At 37.5% G+C, this 19,643-nt stretch overlaps 1 protein-coding gene across 2 annotated transcripts in view; it reads left to right on the forward strand.

Moving 5' to 3' along the window:
* The window catches only part of LOC126480990 (uncharacterized), a 251,807-nt gene that overhangs the window by 57,294 nt on the left and 174,870 nt on the right, over positions 1-19,643 (forward strand). For both annotated transcript variants that reach the window (XM_050104429.1, XM_050104428.1), the window contains exons 10-11: positions 4,486-4,581; positions 13,955-14,107. In XM_050104429.1, the coding sequence (XP_049960386.1) occupies positions 4,486-4,581; positions 13,955-14,107 (249 nt within the window). The remainder of the gene's footprint in view (positions 1-4,485; positions 4,582-13,954; positions 14,108-19,643) is intronic.

Below are 19,643 nucleotides of genomic sequence, written 5' to 3' on the forward strand. Positions count from 1 at the left end.
AGTCGTTTCTGAAAGTATTTGTATGGTGTGTAGCCATGTATGGAAGTGAAATGCGGACAATAAATAGTTTGGACAAGAAGAGAATAGAAGCTTTCAAAATGTGGTGCTACAGAAGAATGCTGAAGATTAGATGGGTAGATCACACAACTAATGAGGAGGTATTGAATAGAATTGGGGAGAAGAGGAGTTTGTGGCACAACTTGACAAGAAGAAGGGACCGGTTGGTAGGACATGTTCTGAGGCATCAAGGGATCACCAATTTAGTACTGGAGGGCAGCGTAGAGGGTAAAAATCGCAGAGGGAGACAAAGAGATGAATACACTAAGCAGATTCAGAAGGATGTAGGTTGCAGTAGGTACTGGGAGATGATGAAGTTGGCACAGGATAGAGTTGCATGAAGAGCTGCATCAAACCAGTCTCTGGACTGAAGACCACAACAACAACAAGAACAAGCAAGCGCACCTTGTGCACACATGACCACTGTCTTTGGCAGTTGGAACCAGGGTGTGTTCTGGTCTGAGCTGCCGGAGATGGCGGTTGTGCGTGCATGAGGTGCGCTTGCTTATGTGTATGAATGTGTATGTGTATCTCTTTCTTTATCTGACAAAGGCTGTGCCCAAAAGCTAATGTGCAAGTGTCTTTTTAATTGTGCCTGTGTACAACTAACACATCATTTTTACTGTAAATAGCAGTCTATCTTTTTCTTACATTCTTGAAATTACAGTGTTCAATAATTATTGTCAAAGCACATTACAATCTTCACACATATTAGGAGAGTGAGAATCATTAATTTGCCATGTATCATAAATTCTGTACTTCATAAAATAATATTCTTGGTTTATAAAAACCACTTGAAATTGCTATTGTCTACCCTGCATATACATTGATTGTTACAATACGTCAGAGGTCCCTAATAAATGTTTACTACTTTGGAAGTTTGTGAAGTGAATACAGACACCTTTCATCCGATTTTTTATTTTTTTTATTTGAACTGTTTTTTATTACTGGAACAAAAATTGTTTTCAGGGATTCTTGCAGTTTATTAGTATATTAGCCCATTAATGTACGGACTTTGTTCAGTCATTTTTAATTTAGTTTATTGCCTGAAGTAGTTACCATTGGGCGTGGGATTGTGATCACATACATCACTACATTTAATTACTTCAGTTTTCTGGCAAACAAAAAAGAAATTAATTTATAGAGGTACCAATAGTAGATGGCAAAGTATTTGTGTTCTATGAAAACTTCATGGCAAGAATCTTTGTTGCCCAGTACATGTCTAATCCTTAGTCCTCATTTTTGTGGCAGCAGTAATTTGTTTGTTAAGGTGTATATCTGCAGTGCAATCCCATATTTCTATGCAGTAGATAAGACAGTGATGTATTGTGCTGTAATTTACAATTATCCGGCTATGGTTGGGCACCATTTTGGACAGCTGGCTAAGAAAATACAGGCCATTACTGATTTTATTATACACAGCATTAATATAATATTGTTAATCCACTGGAGGTTTGAATCTAGTTGAACACCTAGGAATTTACAGATGTTTGCTTCCACCACCACTGGCACAGATGCCATTTATGCATGAGTGCTCTGAGTTGCCAGTTTCAAATCTTAGCATCTGAGAGATTTACTTACATTGATCTTTATGTGTTGAGCTTGGAAATTTGAACTTAATTATTGTATCCCATTAGTTGCTAAAAATTCCACTTCCTCACAGTCTTTGCCATAGTATGAAACTGTCTCAACTTCAGGATAATTTGCTTTGTGAGGGTTGAAGGGTTTACCATGTCATTAATATATGCTAGAAAAAGGAAAGAGACAAGAATTGAGCCTTGGAGGACTCCTTGTATCACTGTTTCACTTGTGGATTTGAAAGCTGAAACCTTATCAGTTTGATGCCTAAGTTTGATTCTGGAAATAATCCCATTTTCCCACCATAGCTGTGGCATTGCCCTTGTTCACAGGAAGGGGATCAGTATCGGGATCCATCCTAAGTGAATGCAAAGCAGCCCTGTCAGCTGCTGTAATATTATTCTTGGGTGAAGATGCCCCAGTCAGAACAAGACATGTTTCTTTCGTAACCTCCTTGGCAACATCAGAAGCTAGTTCAAAAACACCTGTTCAACAGAACTTACAAAATCAACATCTTATAAATGCTTGAGTATCAGTGCAAAGTTTAAATCTGTTGACAGCATGGATAAAACTGCATTGTCCCAAGCTTTCTCCATGAAATTTATCACAGAACATCAAGATGTGATATTACACTCCAAGCTGCGAAATGTTGAAACATAGCTGAATGCCAGGCAGTTTTGGAATAAAATTCCTATTCAAACTAGGACCAAGAAGCTCTATCCAGGCAACCTTCAAATGAAGCCCAAAATAATTTCTTGGAAACAAAATCCAACTGTTGGTGAGTGAAAAAGATCATTTCATGAACAGTAGCCGAGCTAGCGCATTGGTTGATGTGATGAGCAGCAGGAGAATTAATATAATATTAAATCAGCCGAGAAGGGCTGCTTTGTGTTCACTCAAGGTGGATCCTGATATTATTATCTCGCCTGTGGACAAGAGCAGTGCTGTATGGTAGTGTTGGACAAGCAAGATTACATTCAAATGATGCAGTGTTTACTATTTGATCCAAAGTATTGTGCTGACTTGACAAAAAGGGTTGATAGGAAGACTTGACAATCTCCTGAAGGAAAGTTTCTTGTCGCAAGAGACTATCAAGAATCTTAACCTTGTAGCACATTGTCAGTAACATTGTTGCACTGAGACACCATGTAGCAAAATACCTTGCTACTCTGTTGAACCCACCAATAGTTTACTGCATGCATCACATTAACAACTCCGCATATTTCTTATGTCAATTAGAGGGTCTGAATTTGAGTTTACTGTGATATTTAAGTAAGTTTTGATGTAGTCTCTATCTTTGTTCATGTTACTCTGTCATATTTATTATATTTAATTGAGGTTAGGTTTGATGTTGAATTGAATAACCTATTTTGACATGGATTGCCTTTCATTTACTTTTTATCTAGTGATCCATTCTATCAACAGATAGGTGATATTGCGGCAGGGAGCCCTTTTTCACCTCTTATTGCCAATTTGTTTATGGAAGATATCAAAGAATCTTCATCTCAGACCTTGAAAGTTTTTCAGCTGAGTTAGTCCACATCGAAGTCACCTTTTGCCAGAATGGTTATAATGAAAGACAGATCATAAGTGTGGGCTGTCAACCAACTGTGAATTGTTGTAAGAAAATAAAATGCCTCCGACTGTCCTTATGATATTATTTATTGTGTAGCTATCAGTTTTGGCAGTGCAATGCGCCATCTTCAGGCCTTAGTTGATGCTGAAGAGGTTATCACCACCATATATATGATGCACAGTTGACGGTTGACAGTTGATGGTCGGAGAGACGATATCACAGCTACAGCTAGTCTGTGTAAACCAGTTATGTTGGCCACTGGTGCATCATATATATGGATCGTGATAATCCGTTCAGTGTCAACTAAGGCCTGAAGATGGTGCATTGCAGTGCCAAAACTGGTAGCTGCACAATAAATAAGATCATGTGTTTCATTTTCTTACAGTAGTGAATGGCCATGGTCACCCAGACATCCAGTCAAAAGGATGGACATACAAAAACTGTGAACTTGGTGAGCAATAGAAATAACAAGGTGGTACCTAAATTGATGACCTTTTTGCCTTATGTAGATAGCATTTCCAACAGGATTGGTCATATTCTGTGGACATCTTGTGAAGTGTGGTTTTCAGTGACTGTCTAAGATTGGGATTCTCTTATGGTTTATAGAGGAGGTTGTCTACCTTAACCTGTGCAGAGGATGTCATGCATTGGTCACACTATAAGGACTGTGGAGAACCACTGTATTGAGCATAAGTTTCACACACCCTTAAAACAACCGAGCAAATCTGCTATTGCACAATGTTGGTTTGGCATCAGTCATTCTGTGGAATAAAACAACATAGAGATTCTGGCATACACTTCCTGCTATTAGGTTTGTGCTATTAAGGAAGCAGTTGAGATTAAATTATCAAATGACTGTAAAAATATAGTCAGAGGTTTTTGCTTAAATTCTACATGGAATCCTGCTCTTTGCCTAGTGAAACAACGGAAGGAGAGAGTGAATGCGACTTGTTCACCAATTGGTAATTAATATTCACTACTGATAACTTCCGCCATTGGTCATCTTTGCTTGTGAGAAGGCAATAGTATTTATGGTTTATGCATTGTGTCTCTGTGAAAGCCCTGCATACCAAGGTTTTAAATTTCCTTACACAGCAATCTCAGGTTGCATTTGTACCTTGAAAATATCGGGGTCGAAGACGTCACCCAACTGCATTTTTGTAAATTGTTTGATGCAACAAGTCTTATTAAATATTGTCTTTTTTCCTGTTTTGCTATGTTTAACCATTCTTACATGTAAAATAGTGACAGGAAATGTGCTTTTCATGTTCCAGGAAGCAAAAATTTGTAAAGCTGAGGTATCTGAAGGAATTATGCAGCCATCATTGGAACTTCAAAATTTCTCATGCAGTGGTTTGCCAGATAAACAGGTAAATGCTTTGAAACATAATTTCATTAATTGCGTTGGAATTAATAATAATATCTAGGTTGAAATACAGAGTTTTCATAAACTATGCTAGTATTGAATGATCACACAACAAGCAGGTGAAAGATGATGATAACTAGGATCCACTTGTAATAAAATTTATCTTAAGTGCCTGTTCGGTGTCTGATGTTCCTGTGTAAATACTTTAATTTAGATACTGTCTGCACATCTGTTTAAATGTGTTTTGTATTTCTGTAAGTGATCCAGTGTACAGTCACGGGACTCAACCATTAACATGGATAATTTCATATTTCAGAGTTTTAAATATGCCTGCTTGGTTCAGTGACCGTTTATAAATTAAAGTTGAACTAAATAAGCCGTCGGTCACAATTTTTAGTCTTTTTGACCATGTTTCAACACTTCTTAGAGTGTCTTCATCAGAATTTAAATATTTAAAGTGGCATGTCATGTATAAAATAAACAACAAGCCCGAAGGGCTTTAGTCACAAAAATTTTAAAAAGAATACATGAAAGGTGAGCCACTGTGGGCTGCTCATACCTATAAATCCACAGGTAGCAACAGACGCAGTCTGTTGTGATTAAAGTCCTTCTAGCGTGTTATTTATTTTATACATGACATGCCACTTTAAATATTTAAATTCTGATGAAGAATCTCTTAGAAGTGTTGAAATCTGGTCAAAAAGACTAAAAATTGTGACCGAGGGCTTATTTAGTTCAACTTTAATTTCATGTTTGCGTTTTTTTCCTTCTGTTTCCCACAGGTAGTAAAACATTTTGTCTGCTTGCCCATTGAAAATAACTTCAGTCTGTGACATTGATTTTTCTGCCTGTTTTGTATTTACACGACTGTGGACCTACATTATGGCATTCTGCCAGAACTTTCCTTACTGTATTTACAAAATTTATTTTGCAAACAAGGGAAACTCCAGCATTGATGATATAAATTTGAAACAGTTTATTATTATTATTATTATTATTATTATTATTATTATTGCATATTGATTTCTATCACAGAGTGATCACCTTAAGTGCAAGACCAAGTCCACTGAACTCATATACTCGTGCACAAAATATAACTTCAGATGTAGATGTTTATTGTGAAGAACATGCTAACCAGCAGGTAAGATCCAAACTTGGGGTGGGGGTGGGGGGTGTTCAAATTTATACAACCAGTCCTGGATTTCACCTTGTTAGCAATATTTGTTGTGTGGGTGTGGTGCACTAACTTCCTAATGGAATGTAGCATACTTTTTATTGTACAGTATATTTAGTTTTCTCCCATTTCAGTTCAGCCAATAAGAATGAATGCTTGTATGCTGTTGTGCAACTTATTATTAGCCTAATTTTATCCCAGAATCTGTATGAGATCAGTATGTAGGTGACTAAAGAATATTTATTGTTTCTATTGTGAACAGCATGTTTTGGAGTTTTATTTATGAGATACATTGTCTCTTTCTTAGTGTTGGCCATTTACAATTTTTGAACATTTATGTTACAGTCTCTCACCAGTCAAATAATTTTGTGTTTATTTGAACTGCACTTCTTTTATACTCTTAATGTCTCCTGTTAATTTGACATGATATGGGTTACATACTGTCTTGAGCAGCATTTAGGTATGGGGTGTACTGGTGTTTTGTTTGCAATCAGTTTTTTGTCGCACATGCCTCTTAAAAAATTTCATTCCTGCAGCAAATCTAGTTAGATATCTCAGGACATTCTAAGGCATTGATATGGTACTGAATCAAAAGTGTTTTGAAAGCCCAGAAACACTAAATGACTACTGACCGTCTTGGGTGTAGAGAAAGAGGTAGATCTTGCAATATCTGTATAGTTGGAACCTGTGGTTTTTCCACTTTCCCGTCTTTTTTCCATGGTGCATGTTTTGAGTGGTGTGGCTCTCAATTTTTTTTTACTAATCATCTGCCTGCAGGTCAGTATTAGCGCTTTCGTAATTTAAATATCAGCAGTTGTTACACAACTTTCGTACACATAGTGTGTAATCTTATTTTGGCTTTGAACATACTTTTGTTTTCTCCAGCACCTGTGCATCGTGCTATCTTTCTTTTTTCATTGCATCTTTACTAAAACTCTCAATGCTAGAATTCAAGTTTTTGTGCAATACAAAGGACTGACACTTTTGATGAAACCATTTCCTGTTTTAGACAAATTCTAGTTAATTACTTTCTTTTATGTATCTGTTTAATTTTTAACTATTCGCCTATCGTTGGATTTCTCGTTGCCAAAGTCAACGTTGATGCAGTTATTGTATCCCCCATAGAGACAAGTTCATTTATTGTTGTTATTATTTTATTGTATATTTTATGTCCTTCATTGGACCACTCTAATTGACTATACAAAGGTTTATACAAGGAGTTGTAGTTATTCAGTAAAGTTCATTAATATTGAAGTTAAGATAATTTTCACACCGTGTCAAATAATACTGCTGCTTTGGAGGAAATAAGAAGCTCCATTTGTTCGCCAAGATTGACTTACACATATGTGATCATCAAGACAACACTTGAACAAATGCAAAATTATATTCATTTTAAGATGACGAACATGGACATTCATTATTAGATTTGGCTGGCCAAAAGCTTATTTGTGACAGTCATTTTGTTGTGCTTATCTGTGACTCAGCATCTCTGCTATAAGGTGAGTGGCAACCCTTTCATAACATTTAAAAGAAGATTTATGCTTCGGATATCTAGGCTGAAGGGAAGGCAGAGCATTTTGCTTGGAATGGGTTGCAGCTGTGAAAGTGGAGTTGCTGTTGCTTATTGGTCAGTTTTATTTGAACTGAGGTAGCAATGTTAGCTTAAATGAGATGGAAGTCAGTGTCAAGGATGGTAGCTTTGAATCTGAAAAAAGACCAAGTTTTCTTTGAGTTGGGAAAATAAGACAAGCTGTTGCAGGAAATGGAGAAGTTGTTCTTCACTACAAGTCCGGACAACAAAGTTGTCGTTGGTAAATCTGTACCAACCCAAGGAACCCAGCTTCTAGGTGGCGAGAAATTCCTCTTCCGTGCAGCCAATGAAAAGTTAGACATAGGATCGGGCCATCCTGGTTCAGGTGATGGTCCCACTTATTTATTTTTAAGTTTGTTCCTCAAATGTGAAGTAGTTATGGGTAAGAACAAAGTTGGCTAGGATGATACTAAATGAGATTTTAGGGGTACTTTCATGTGGGTGTTGATAGATTTAGTGTTCTATGGCTGAGAGGCAGTGTGTGTGGAATTTGGCATAGAGTGAGGTCAAATCAGCAGTAATAGGGGATTCTAGGCAGTGCCAGCCTGTTTGATGCCATCCAAATCTTGCCGAATTTCTTTTTTGCCTTACTTCTGGATGATTCTTAGGAACTTTAAAGAACTGTAAAATGATCGTACACAACTCAGTAGAAATTAACTTTACCCTCATTCATATTTATTGTTTTGAAACACTGTAAATGGTCAGCTTGCTTGTCATGAACTATTTAAATTTAACATCACAGATGAGTAAGTTACATAGGCTGCCATTAGCCTAGCAAAAAATTATAAGTGACATCACAAACAAACATGTTATTTTGAATAGAAATTTACGTATTCACTCCCAGATGCAGACTAAGTGACACGGAACATTACATTATGATTATTAAACACTGACTGACTAACATAAGTAGTAACTGTGTTAGTTGAATGTTAAACACTGACTGATTGTGACCATGTGTACGATGCCTTATAAAGACATGCATAAAACAGAAATTACAAAATGGGAAAATATAAGACTATTACATTTAAGGCATTAACATTAAACACAAGAAAAAATTTAACTATAATTTGTATAATCATAAAACAGAAAAATAATAGGTACTGTTTTATGAAGTGGAAGTTTTAATGTGCACGGACATTTCGAAAGACCACCAAAAATCTTCTGGAAAGTTAAATTTTATTATTTGATTAGTTAACAAAGTAATGTTATTTTAAGAAATTTATACATTTTGCAATCGGAAACTTCATGGCTACAAAACTACAGTAGTGGAATTTGCACAGTATTGCTTTTGAAGGTTCAAACATTCTGTTATGTTATTATTTTGAATACAATTAGTTTTTGAAATATTAAGTTTTCAGAAAAAGTAAAATGTTTGTTTGAAACAGGAGAATGGGGGTTTCCAAAGAGCTGTGTCAATATTGAACCAGTTAATTTTTAGCAGGCCAAATTTTGAAGTGCACAAGGTTGACAGGTATTGTAAATTACGAATATACCATCAAAGAAATGTATCTCCAGAAACTGATTACAGTATACTGTTGTCATCAGTAGTTGCAAACTACAATGTCTGAAAAAAAAAAAAAAAAGTAAAACACGCAAAGGACATGATTGGATGTCGTTGTAACTTTGTACCTAATCAGACAATTGGCTAGTACATAAATAATAAGAGTTGAAATTCTCTGGGTTTGGTAGAGTGGCTACCAGAGTGCATTAGTGTTAACGTTTAACGTTGTTACCAGGCCCAGTAAAGTATATACAAGGGGTCATGAAAAGCATCAGATGTTGAGAGATCACTGTGAAGGACACAGAGATGCTTTGTATGAGGGCAAGGCAGCATTATAAAGTGCCTGACAGAGTTTTGAAGGGACCTCATTACGGGTCTCCATTTTGGTGGCTGGTCAAATCATGCAATATCCAGATTTGTGGGGCATTCGGGTGTGACAGTGTCCCAAAGTTGGACTGCATGGGAACGTGAGACCAGGCATATTCATTGTTGAGGTTCCAGTCAACCGCATCTGACCACCACAGGGGAGGATGATAATTTTGTGCACCAAGCATATCATAACCTTCCACAACTTTACCTGGTGTCTGAGAACAAGTAGTGGACTCCCTGTATCATTCTGCATTATCACACACTATTGGTTAAACGCTAACATAGCCATACTATGGAACCGCTGTCCTATGCGTGAGCTACCATTGACACTGCAACACAAGCAGTTAGATTTGTAATGGTGCCATGACTGGGAAGTGTGGAATGCAGATGAATGGCATTGTATTTAACAGTGAAGCATGGTTCTGCGCTGCCCCACATGAACATTGTGTGAGAGTGTGGTGACACCCTCAGGTGGGGTTCTTTTCTTCAGATACTTTTGAGAGGTACAACGTTGTTATCCTGGCATCATGGTGTGGGGAACCATCAGGTATGACTTTGAGTTTGGCTGATATTGAGTAAACTCTTATGGTACAATGGTATGTCATGTCACCTTTCATGCGACACTATCGTGCTATCTTTCATGGACATCCTGCATCCTCATCAATATGTGACACTGATGTGGTGCTATTTTTCAGTAGGACAATGCTCATCTACAGTAGTACATGTCTCTATCAACTGTCTGCTTGATGTTTGATATTAAGGCACTCATGTGGTCAGCAACAGCCCCAGATCTGTCCCGATAGAACATATGAGGAACCAGCTTGGGCATCAACTGTGTCTCACTGCTAGTGACTAGGATATCAAGCGCCAGTTCCTGCAGTTTTGAGCCAGCGTGCATGAGGAGAGGATGCAACACCTTTGTGAGAATCTTGCTAATCGAATCAGTGCAAGCATCATGGCCAGAGGGGGTACAATGTCATACTGTAAGTTTTTTGTAAGTTTGAATCAATTTTGAAATCACTAAAATGAAATCTTTTCCTCTCATCATAAAAGGAGGTTGTAAGAATCATAAAAGAAGGTTGTATACATGGAAGAATGCTGGAGATACTAGAAGATATCAGATAGATTATATAATGGTAAGAAAGAGATTTAGGAACCAGGTTTTAAATTGTAAGACATTTCCAGGGGCAGATGTGGACTCAGACCACAATCTATTGGTTGTTAACTGTAGATTAAAACTGAAGAAACTGCAAAAAGGTGGGAATTCAAGGAGATGGGACCTGGATAAACTGACCAAACCAGAGGTTGTACAGAGTTTCAGGGAGAGCATAAGGGAACAATTGACAGGTATTGAGGAAAGAAATACAGTAGAAGAAGAATGGGTAGCTCTGAGGGATGAAGTAGTGAAGGCAGCAGAGGATCAAGTAGGTAAAAAGACAAGGGTAATCCTTGGGTAACAGAGCAAATATTGAATTTAATTGATGAAAGGAGAAAATATAAAAATGCAGTAAATGAAGCAGGCAAAAAGGAATACAAATGTCTCAAAAATGAGATTGATAGGAAGTGCAAAATGGCTAAACAGGGATGGCTAGAGGACAAATGTAAGGATGTAGAGGCTTATCTCACTAGGGGCAAGATAGATACTGCCTACGGAAAATTAAAGAGACCTTTGGAGAAAAGAGAACCACTTGTTTAATATCAAGAGCTCAGATGAAAACCCAGTTCTAAGCAAAGAAGGGAAAGCAGAAAGGTGGAAGGAGCATATAGAGGGTCTATACAAGAGTGATGTACTTGAGGACAGTATTATGGGAATGTAAGAGGATGTAGATGAAGATGAAGATGAAATGGGAGGTATGATACTGCGTGATGAGTTTGACAGAGCACTGAAAGACCTGAGTCGAAACAAGGCCCTGGGAATAGACAACATTCCATTAGAACTACTGAAGGCCTTGGGAGAGCAAGTCCTGACAAAACTCTACCATCTGATGAGCAAGATGTATGAGACAGGCGAAATACCCTCAGATTTCAAGAAGAATATAATAATTCCAATCCCAAAGAAAGCAGGTGTTGACAGGTGTGAAAATTACCAAACTATCAGTTTAATAAGTCACAGCTGCAAAATACTAACGCAAATTCTTTACAGACGAATGGAAAAACTGGTAGAAGCCGATCTCGGGGAAGATCAGTTAGGATTCTGTAGAAATGTTGGAACACGTGAGGCAATACTGACCTTACGACTTATCTTAGAAGAAAGATTGAGGAAAGGCAAACCTACATTTCTAGCATTTGTAGACTAGGAGAAAGCTTTTGACAATGTTGACTGGAATACTCTCTTTCAAATTGTAAAGGTAGCAGGGGTAAAATACAAGGAGCGAAAGGCTATTTACAATTTGTACAGAAACTAGATGGCAGTTATAAGAGTCGACGGGCACGAAAGGGAAGCAGTGGTTGGGAAGGGAGTGAGACATGGTTGTAGCCTCTTCCCGATGTTATTCAATCTGTATATTGAGAAAGCAGTAAAGGAAACAAAAGAAAAATTCGGAGTAGGTATTAAAATCCATGGAGATGAAATAAAATCTTTGAGGTTCGCCGATGACATTGTAATTCTGTCAGAGACAGCAAAGGACTTGGAAGAGCAGTTGAACGGAATGGACAGTGTCTTGAAAGGAGGATGTAAGATGAACATCAACAAAGGCAAAACGAGGATAATGGAATGTAGTGGAATTAGATTTGGAAATGAGACACTTAAAGTAGTAAAGGAGTTTTGCTATTTGGGCAGCAAAATAACTGATGATGGTTGAAGTAGACAGGATATAAAATGTAGACTGGCAATGCCAAGGAAAGCCTTTCCGGAAAGAGAAATTTGTTAACATCGAGTATAGATTTAAGTGTCAGGAAGTCGTTTCTGGAAGTATTTGTATGGAGTGTAGCCATGTATGGAAGTGAAGTGTGGATGATAAATAGTTTAGACAAGAAGAGAATAGAAGCTTTCAAAATGTGGTGCTACAGAAGAATGCGGAAGATTAGATGGGTAGATCACATAACTAATGAGGAGGTATTGAATAGAATTGGGGAGAAGAGGAGTTTGTGACACAACATGACATGAAGAAGGGACCGGTTGGTAGGACATGTTCTGAAGCATCGGGAGTTCACAAATTTAGCATTGGAGGGCAGCGTGGAGGGTAAAAATCGTAGAGGGAGACCAAGAGATGAATACACTAAGCAGATTCAGAAGGATGTAGGCTGCAGTAAGTACTAGGAGATGAAGAAGCTTGCACAGGATAGAGTTGCATGGAGAGCTGCATCAAACCAGTCTCAGGACTGGTGACCACAACAACAACATACCTCTCAACCATTTTTATTTCCTCTTCCCATTCTGGGAGCTTTACTTTAGTATCAGGTGATACTTTCAATGAATAATACAATTAATTGAAATATAGCATGGGTAAGAATTATGAGTATCATATATTCAAGATAAATGCATTACATGTGAAACAAAATAATAATAATAATAATAATAATTTAGGTGGTGCAACTGAAGCAGTTGGATCTTTTCCACTTGCTGTGTCTCAGTGGGAAAGAACTGATAATTGATTTGAGATGTTACAACAAGTTTTGCGGGAGATGATGGTAATCAGTTTGAAAAATTTCATGTGTTGATTGGTATCTTTTGTGATGGATGGGAGTTTCTATGACAGGATGGAAAGGTGGTCTACTAGGGTGGAGATGCACTGGGAAGGACTTTGAGACCCTTTACATGATTGGTTTTTGTGCACTTTGAAAAGTAGGTAGAACGTAGAAATGTGTTGACTCTCAACTTTATTGACCATAGACCACAAGAGAAGAATAATCATCATAAGTTGTCTTCAGAGATTTCAAAATGAAAATGAGAATTTTTCATGAATATTTTGATTGGTTATGAAAGCTGGTTCCTTCATTATGATTGGTATAAAAGCAATGTAGAAATCATTCCCAGTGTAAGTCATTTAGCAAGCAGAGGGTGCTTTTGTGTCTTATTGTATAACTTCACTTGTTACACGCCCTTGAAGGCTGTGATTTATGAAGCATGATGTGAAATAATGAATAAATGAATGATGAATGATGAGTGCCCATCCTACAGTATGGTAATGTGTAGCCTCTCCTCTTCCTGTTACTGTGGAGAACATCAAGACATTTGAGTGTGAAAGTCTTCTGCACCCTCCCACCAGTTCTGACTTTGCACCTTCTTGTTACCATTTTTTCAGTTATCTGAAAGAACAAGATCAGTGCTACAGGATACAAGAAGAAAGCAATGCATCAGTGTCTTTGGGCAGTCAGGTTTGACTCCTGCAATGGATTTTTCAAACTTACAAAGTGGTGTGAAAGATGTATGCAAAGAGTTGTTAACTGTATTGAAAGATGACAGAGCTTTATAAAGAATATGATGATTTACATGGTTTTTCCAAAAAATAAATATTAATATTCATAAGAGTAAGTTCAATATGACTCTCATACATTAATTTCATGGTATTTCATTAATGCCTATGATTTTTATCTTCAAATCTTGCCTGTATTGTAAATACAAAGGCACACAAGAGTTCTGGATACATGTTGTTTTTATTCGTTGGATGTGAGTAAATAGAGGTAAATAGTAAATAAAGATCTGTTTTCCACTGTCTGTTCCCTTAACATATTACATTAAATGTAAATATTCTCTGTTTTTTCACTCCGTTTCCTGATTCTGTGTTTTTCATAATGTTCAGGAAACACGCAGACTGCTTGGAGCATCCTCACCAGTAGATGTCAGTGATCCATATGTACAAGAAGTGGCAGATAGTTCACTGGCAGAACTGAACAGAATATCCAACAATGTGTACCGACGTGAATTGATTAGGGTTTTGAGTGCTGAAGTGCAGGTGAGTGAGAATAACACATTTCAAATGTTCATGAGGGAGAGTTCAAAAGTTGAAATCTGAAGAGAGAAAAGTTCAGCATAAAGCAAATAATTTCTGAAGTTTTGAATAATGAGAACTCCTTGTATTCTTTGCAGTTAAATTTTAAGATTAGGTTAATTAAAAAAGTATTTGAGGCTTTTGTGGCCACTGATTGACATATTGCCTGCTGACTTCTGTCTTGACAGATGTTTGTTGAGATATTTTCTTGCCCAGCAGGCAGTATGTCATTTAGGTTTACTATTGCAACTAACATCAGAGTAATGTCTCATGTAATTTTCTTTTTTAGTTAGGTTTTGTAGGCAAATTACAATACCCATATATAAGATGCCACGACTTTATTGAAACAGAAAGCAACTAAGATCTACAACTCACTGAGAGAACAAATATAGTACACCGTTCACACACTCATTGAGTGTACATCACAATTCACCTGGGGAGATATATATTCCCTCACAGCCCCCACCCCTAAAAGTGCAGAGCACTGGGAATATAGGGTTACATGAATCTGACTTATCTATCAGCTCTTGAGTGAACCACCTTTGACTGTGATGACTTGGTAAGAGGAGTGATCACTTGTGAGCCTTGTGTGAGGTGCACAGGTCTAGGATCATGACCTACACAGGTTTGTCTTCCCACTGAGATTTTGCTGCCTTTCCCATTTTGCAGAATCTCAAATATGTGTTCACTGTGCTCCAAAACCTGTTAGCATCCTGTGAACAGGGCCTGAAGAGGGACCCCCCGTGAAATTTTTGTGCAGCATGATGTGCAAACAATCTGTTAGTGCCTTATGCAAGAAAATAGGGTGTGAGCCTTGATACACAGCCAGTGACTGTTGAATCTTAGCCATCTGATCCCGAATCCTCTGTACCGACAGGAGTGACTCCATTTGGTCCTGCAAAGTTGAGAAACTCTCCTGGGGTCCTTAATGGCTCTCTGTATACCAGCTCAGCCACAGAAGTGCTAGTATCAGCCTACGATGCCACCTCTCCATCAGTATCACTGCTGGATAGATGGTAACTGGTGTTGCGGTAGTGCGTGAATATGTGCAGTTTAGTCAGCTCACTGAACACGGTGGATTCAAACTGTGTGCCGTAATGTGCAGGGGATAGCCAAAGCGTACCAACCAGTGCTTGTCAAATGCCTTTGAAACCGTCTCAGCTAATAGGTCCAACAGTGGCATGGCCTCTACCTGTCTTGTGCATGTATCCATCAATGTGAGCAAGTATCTGTAATTACCAGATAGTGGTAGTGGACCCACAATGACAAGATGGATATGTCCAAATGTCACTGATAGACCTGAAAAATACCCAACCTTACCGTGGACATGACGTCCTACTTTACACCATTGGCAGTGGAGGCAGGAGTTGGCCCATTTGCCAACGTCATTCTTAACTGATGACCACACAAAATGTTCCATTATCATCTTGACAGTGGTGTTCTGCCACAGGATGCACCAGATTGTGCATGCTGTTGAGAGACGTCGCATCATAACTTGACATTGCTAGCTGGTACCTCAACCTGGTGTAATCGCAGACTTGAAGACTGATCAGTCCGTAAGCATTGCAGCTGATGATTTGCCATATGTACCTTGGTTAGGTTGTCGTATTTCAGGATCGGAACTGCACCACACACGCATGAGAGGTAGTTGGCCACTACGTTTTCAACTCCTTGGATGTGTCAAGCATCCATCATGAACTGGCTAACAAACTCAATGTAACTGAAGTGTTGAGGTGAGCACTTATCCCGTGCATTCTGGAATGTGGGTGCCTTTGGCTTGTGGTCCATGTGAATTGTCACTAGATGAGCGTTAACGTAAGGAAGGAAGTGCCTCACACTCTCATAAATTGCCAGCAATTCCCTATTGTATGTGCTCCTATTTGTTTGTTGTGGCAGTAGCTTCTTCAAAAAACAGCTAACAGCCGCCAACAGTTGTCCATTTTCTGGTGTAGTGGGACCCGGATTGCAGTCTGACAGGCATCGACTACCATAGCTTATGGTGCAGCTGGTACTGGGTGGGTGAGAGATACTACTTGCTCAAGACTGTTTTGCAAAGTGCACGAGGCCTTGTCCTTGTCCAAAGTCTACTTCAGTAAATGCTTCTCTTTGGTGTAGTGGGCGGCAAGCGTGCCCATGAGAGGTGCCTCAATAACTGCTGTTGCTGGTAAATGGCGGTGATAAAAATTCACCATGCCTAAAAGCCATCATAGTTGTTGGTAATTCTTCGAACATGGCACCTCTCGCAACAAAGCCAACTTTTCTGGCATTCGAGAGATTCCATTGCATGAAACTCCGTAACCGAGGAAGCTCACTTCACTTTTAACCACCATGCAATTTTTGTTCAGTACCACACTGTAATCTTGCAACCTTTGCCATACCTCAGCCACGTGCCTTACATCAGCAGAGAATACCAAATTGTTGTGAATCATACTGAAAGATAATAAAGATACACAAAACAAAATTACAATCCCTGCAGCACTTTGTCGATGAACCGTTTCAAGGTCTGAGCTGCATTTTTAAGTCCAAAAGGCCTGCGCAAGAACTCATAGAGAGAAAAAGGAGTGATCACTGTTGTCTAGGAAACAGCCATAGGAGCTACAAGAATTTGGTTGTAGGCTTTGCAATGGTCCAGGACTTTAAAAACTGTTGCACCAGCCAAAGCATATGTGAATTCTTGAATATGTGGAATAGGATATTTGTCTGGAATGGTCCTGGCATTTAAATCGGGTAATCCCCCCCCCCCCCTCCCCCCCCCCCAACAATGCCATGCACCATATTTCTTCTGGTCCATATGTAGTGGGGTTCCCAGGTACTGTCAGAGTGCTGTATGATACTGGAACACAACATCCCTTCACAAGCTGTTTTAATATCCAACATTTTATCTGGCACAATTCTATGGATGTGCTGCCCAGCCGGCAGCCCTGGGATTGCATGTATGTAGTGTAACATCTTGTGTGGTAGCATTGATGCCTGCGTGTTGAAATATGGCTTCCCGGCTAAGACACAAGTTGAAAATATGGTCACTATTTTTTATTTACTTAAATTTGCCATATTTCGTGACAGTACCTTTTCCGTTAGACGTTTGAAAGGCGATATTAGTCTTGGCTTCAGTTGTATAAGTATGATTCCACAATGCATCTATGTCAGCTGCAGAAATGACGTGGTTCAACGTGTTTCTCTCATTTTGGTGTTTAAAATACAGTTTCTTCAAATGTAGTTTCTTCTTTTTAGTTAATACAAAAATAATAGTAACATAATTCAAAATTATTTATGACTGCGACCTTCACATTGTTCTTCCGTCAACACACACCAAGAGTTAGCTGCCGACTGACTATAGTCAAAGACGACTCCAACGTCAAAGATATTTTACACAATTCACAAGTTTCCACTTGTAATCAGTCTCTTTGCTATTCTTCGATACATTTTCTAATAGTAATCAATATGCTTTTACTCTCAAAAACAGAAGTAAATTAACATATAATAAGGCAAATTATAATAAATTCTGACAAAAATATAAGAAAACATTTACAATTCGGTATGGACAAATACGGTAAAAAAATAACATCTCCCAGATCCATTACAACTGCTCCCCAGGGCTTTTGTTGTTATGGACATATACAACAAAATCACGACCACACTCAGTGGTGGATCTGTATTACACAATTAATACACTAATGATGCAGTCTGATAACCTCTTCCAAATTTGGACTCTTTGAATCTGTGGACTTTTTACTGGCTGTTGTTGCAATGATACTTCCCCATCAATCTCATACACAAAAAAAAATTCAAGTAAAGAAATTATTTGACATGACAAATATACATGGTATAAAACATACATGAGAAATATTCTAACATACAGATTGAAAATAATAGGAAGGTAAAACTCATTTCCTAGAATAAGATTTAATTAATTTTTTTTATATTAATGTTAATTTCATTATGCTTACATATTGTAACAGTAAAAATGATACTGGATATATATAGTGTAGCTTTTTTTTTGTATATATTTTTTTGCTTATGTTTTTCTTTTAAATTTTTTTTTATTTTGTATTTTTTTTCTTATGATTTTCTTCTTTTAGTACAGCTAAAGATACATCAGTATTATCTAATTTTTTTTTTTTTGCAATTATTTATGTACACTTTCCTCTCTACTACAATATTACTACAAGTCACATTCTTGTGAAGAGTACTTTTGCTCCCCACAACATCAGTATAAACAACAATAAACTGCTCATATATCATGAGGCTTTATCTAAAATTGGTTTTGAAACTTATACCTTCGCATGCATGTCCTCACATGCATGCCTTCACCCACAGGGAAGACTTAACTTCCAAAAATTAGAAAAATTCAGAAATGCTCACTATGGAGACTTTTTTTTTTTTTTTTAAAAAAAAGTAAAAATAAATCTTTCTCTCATTCCTTGTTACAATAGTGTTTTTTCATCAGTTTCAATTAACATGTGACTTCAAATTATTAATTTATACATGCAAATATACACACTTGGTTGTACAGGCAGTTTTGTTCTAACAAGCGTATTCCAGTGGAGGACTTTTGTTTTAGATGATAATAGGTTATTTAAATTTAGAAATTATGATTTCTGTTTATACAGTTTTAAAGAGACAACATTCCTGAGACCAAGTAATTTCTTTGACTTAGGATACACCAAATGATAAGCATTAGCGTGTGGATTTTCTATGACTTCAAAAGGCCCAATATAGATATCAAAGAATTTTATAATTTCTGAAGTTAACATTTTTGATCTTTCATGAGATTTGACCAGAACAAGATCCCCAATTTTAAAAGTGGTTAATCTTACCCTATTGTTATGTCTTTTATTCCTCTTTTCCCCTTGTTTCCTCATAGTTTCCCTGACAATATCTTCTCTCTCTTGCCTAGTTAAAGGTGTACATTTAGGAAATTCAATAAGTTCTGATACAAGATTTGGAGGTCTAATATTAAACATAATCTCATACGGTGAAAATCCTGTGGAACTATGTTGTAGGTTATTCATAATATCTTCAAAATTTCGAATGTGCTCAAACCAGGTTGGATGTTTATGGCTACAATAGGTTCTACAAAGTCTCCCAATTTCCCTCATATATCTTTCTGCAGGATTAGTGGACAGAGAATAAACAGATATAAGTATATGCTTCAATTTTGATCTTTCAATAAATTTTTTCCAAATTTTTGAGGTGAACTGTGAACCATTATCTGATAATATAGCTTTTGGTTTACCCACCTGTGCGAAATAATCTCTTTCAATTTTTATTATAATTTCATGGCTAGTAGCTTTCTTCACTGGATATAGTTTAATTAATTTTGAAAATACATCTACCATAACAAATATGTAACAGTGACCACCTTTACTCTTTGGTAACATTCCATATAAGTCCACTGCGATAAGATCTAAAGGTTTTTCCGGAATAATGTTTTGCATCTCTCCACCACATCTTTGATTGCTCACTTTAACTCTCTGACATTTGTCACAGGTTGCCAATT

Source organism: Schistocerca serialis, chromosome 5 (assembly GCF_023864345.2).
Source record: "Schistocerca serialis cubense isolate TAMUIC-IGC-003099 chromosome 5, iqSchSeri2.2, whole genome shotgun sequence".
In the NCBI taxonomy this organism is placed as follows: domain Eukaryota; kingdom Metazoa; phylum Arthropoda; class Insecta; order Orthoptera; family Acrididae; genus Schistocerca; species Schistocerca serialis.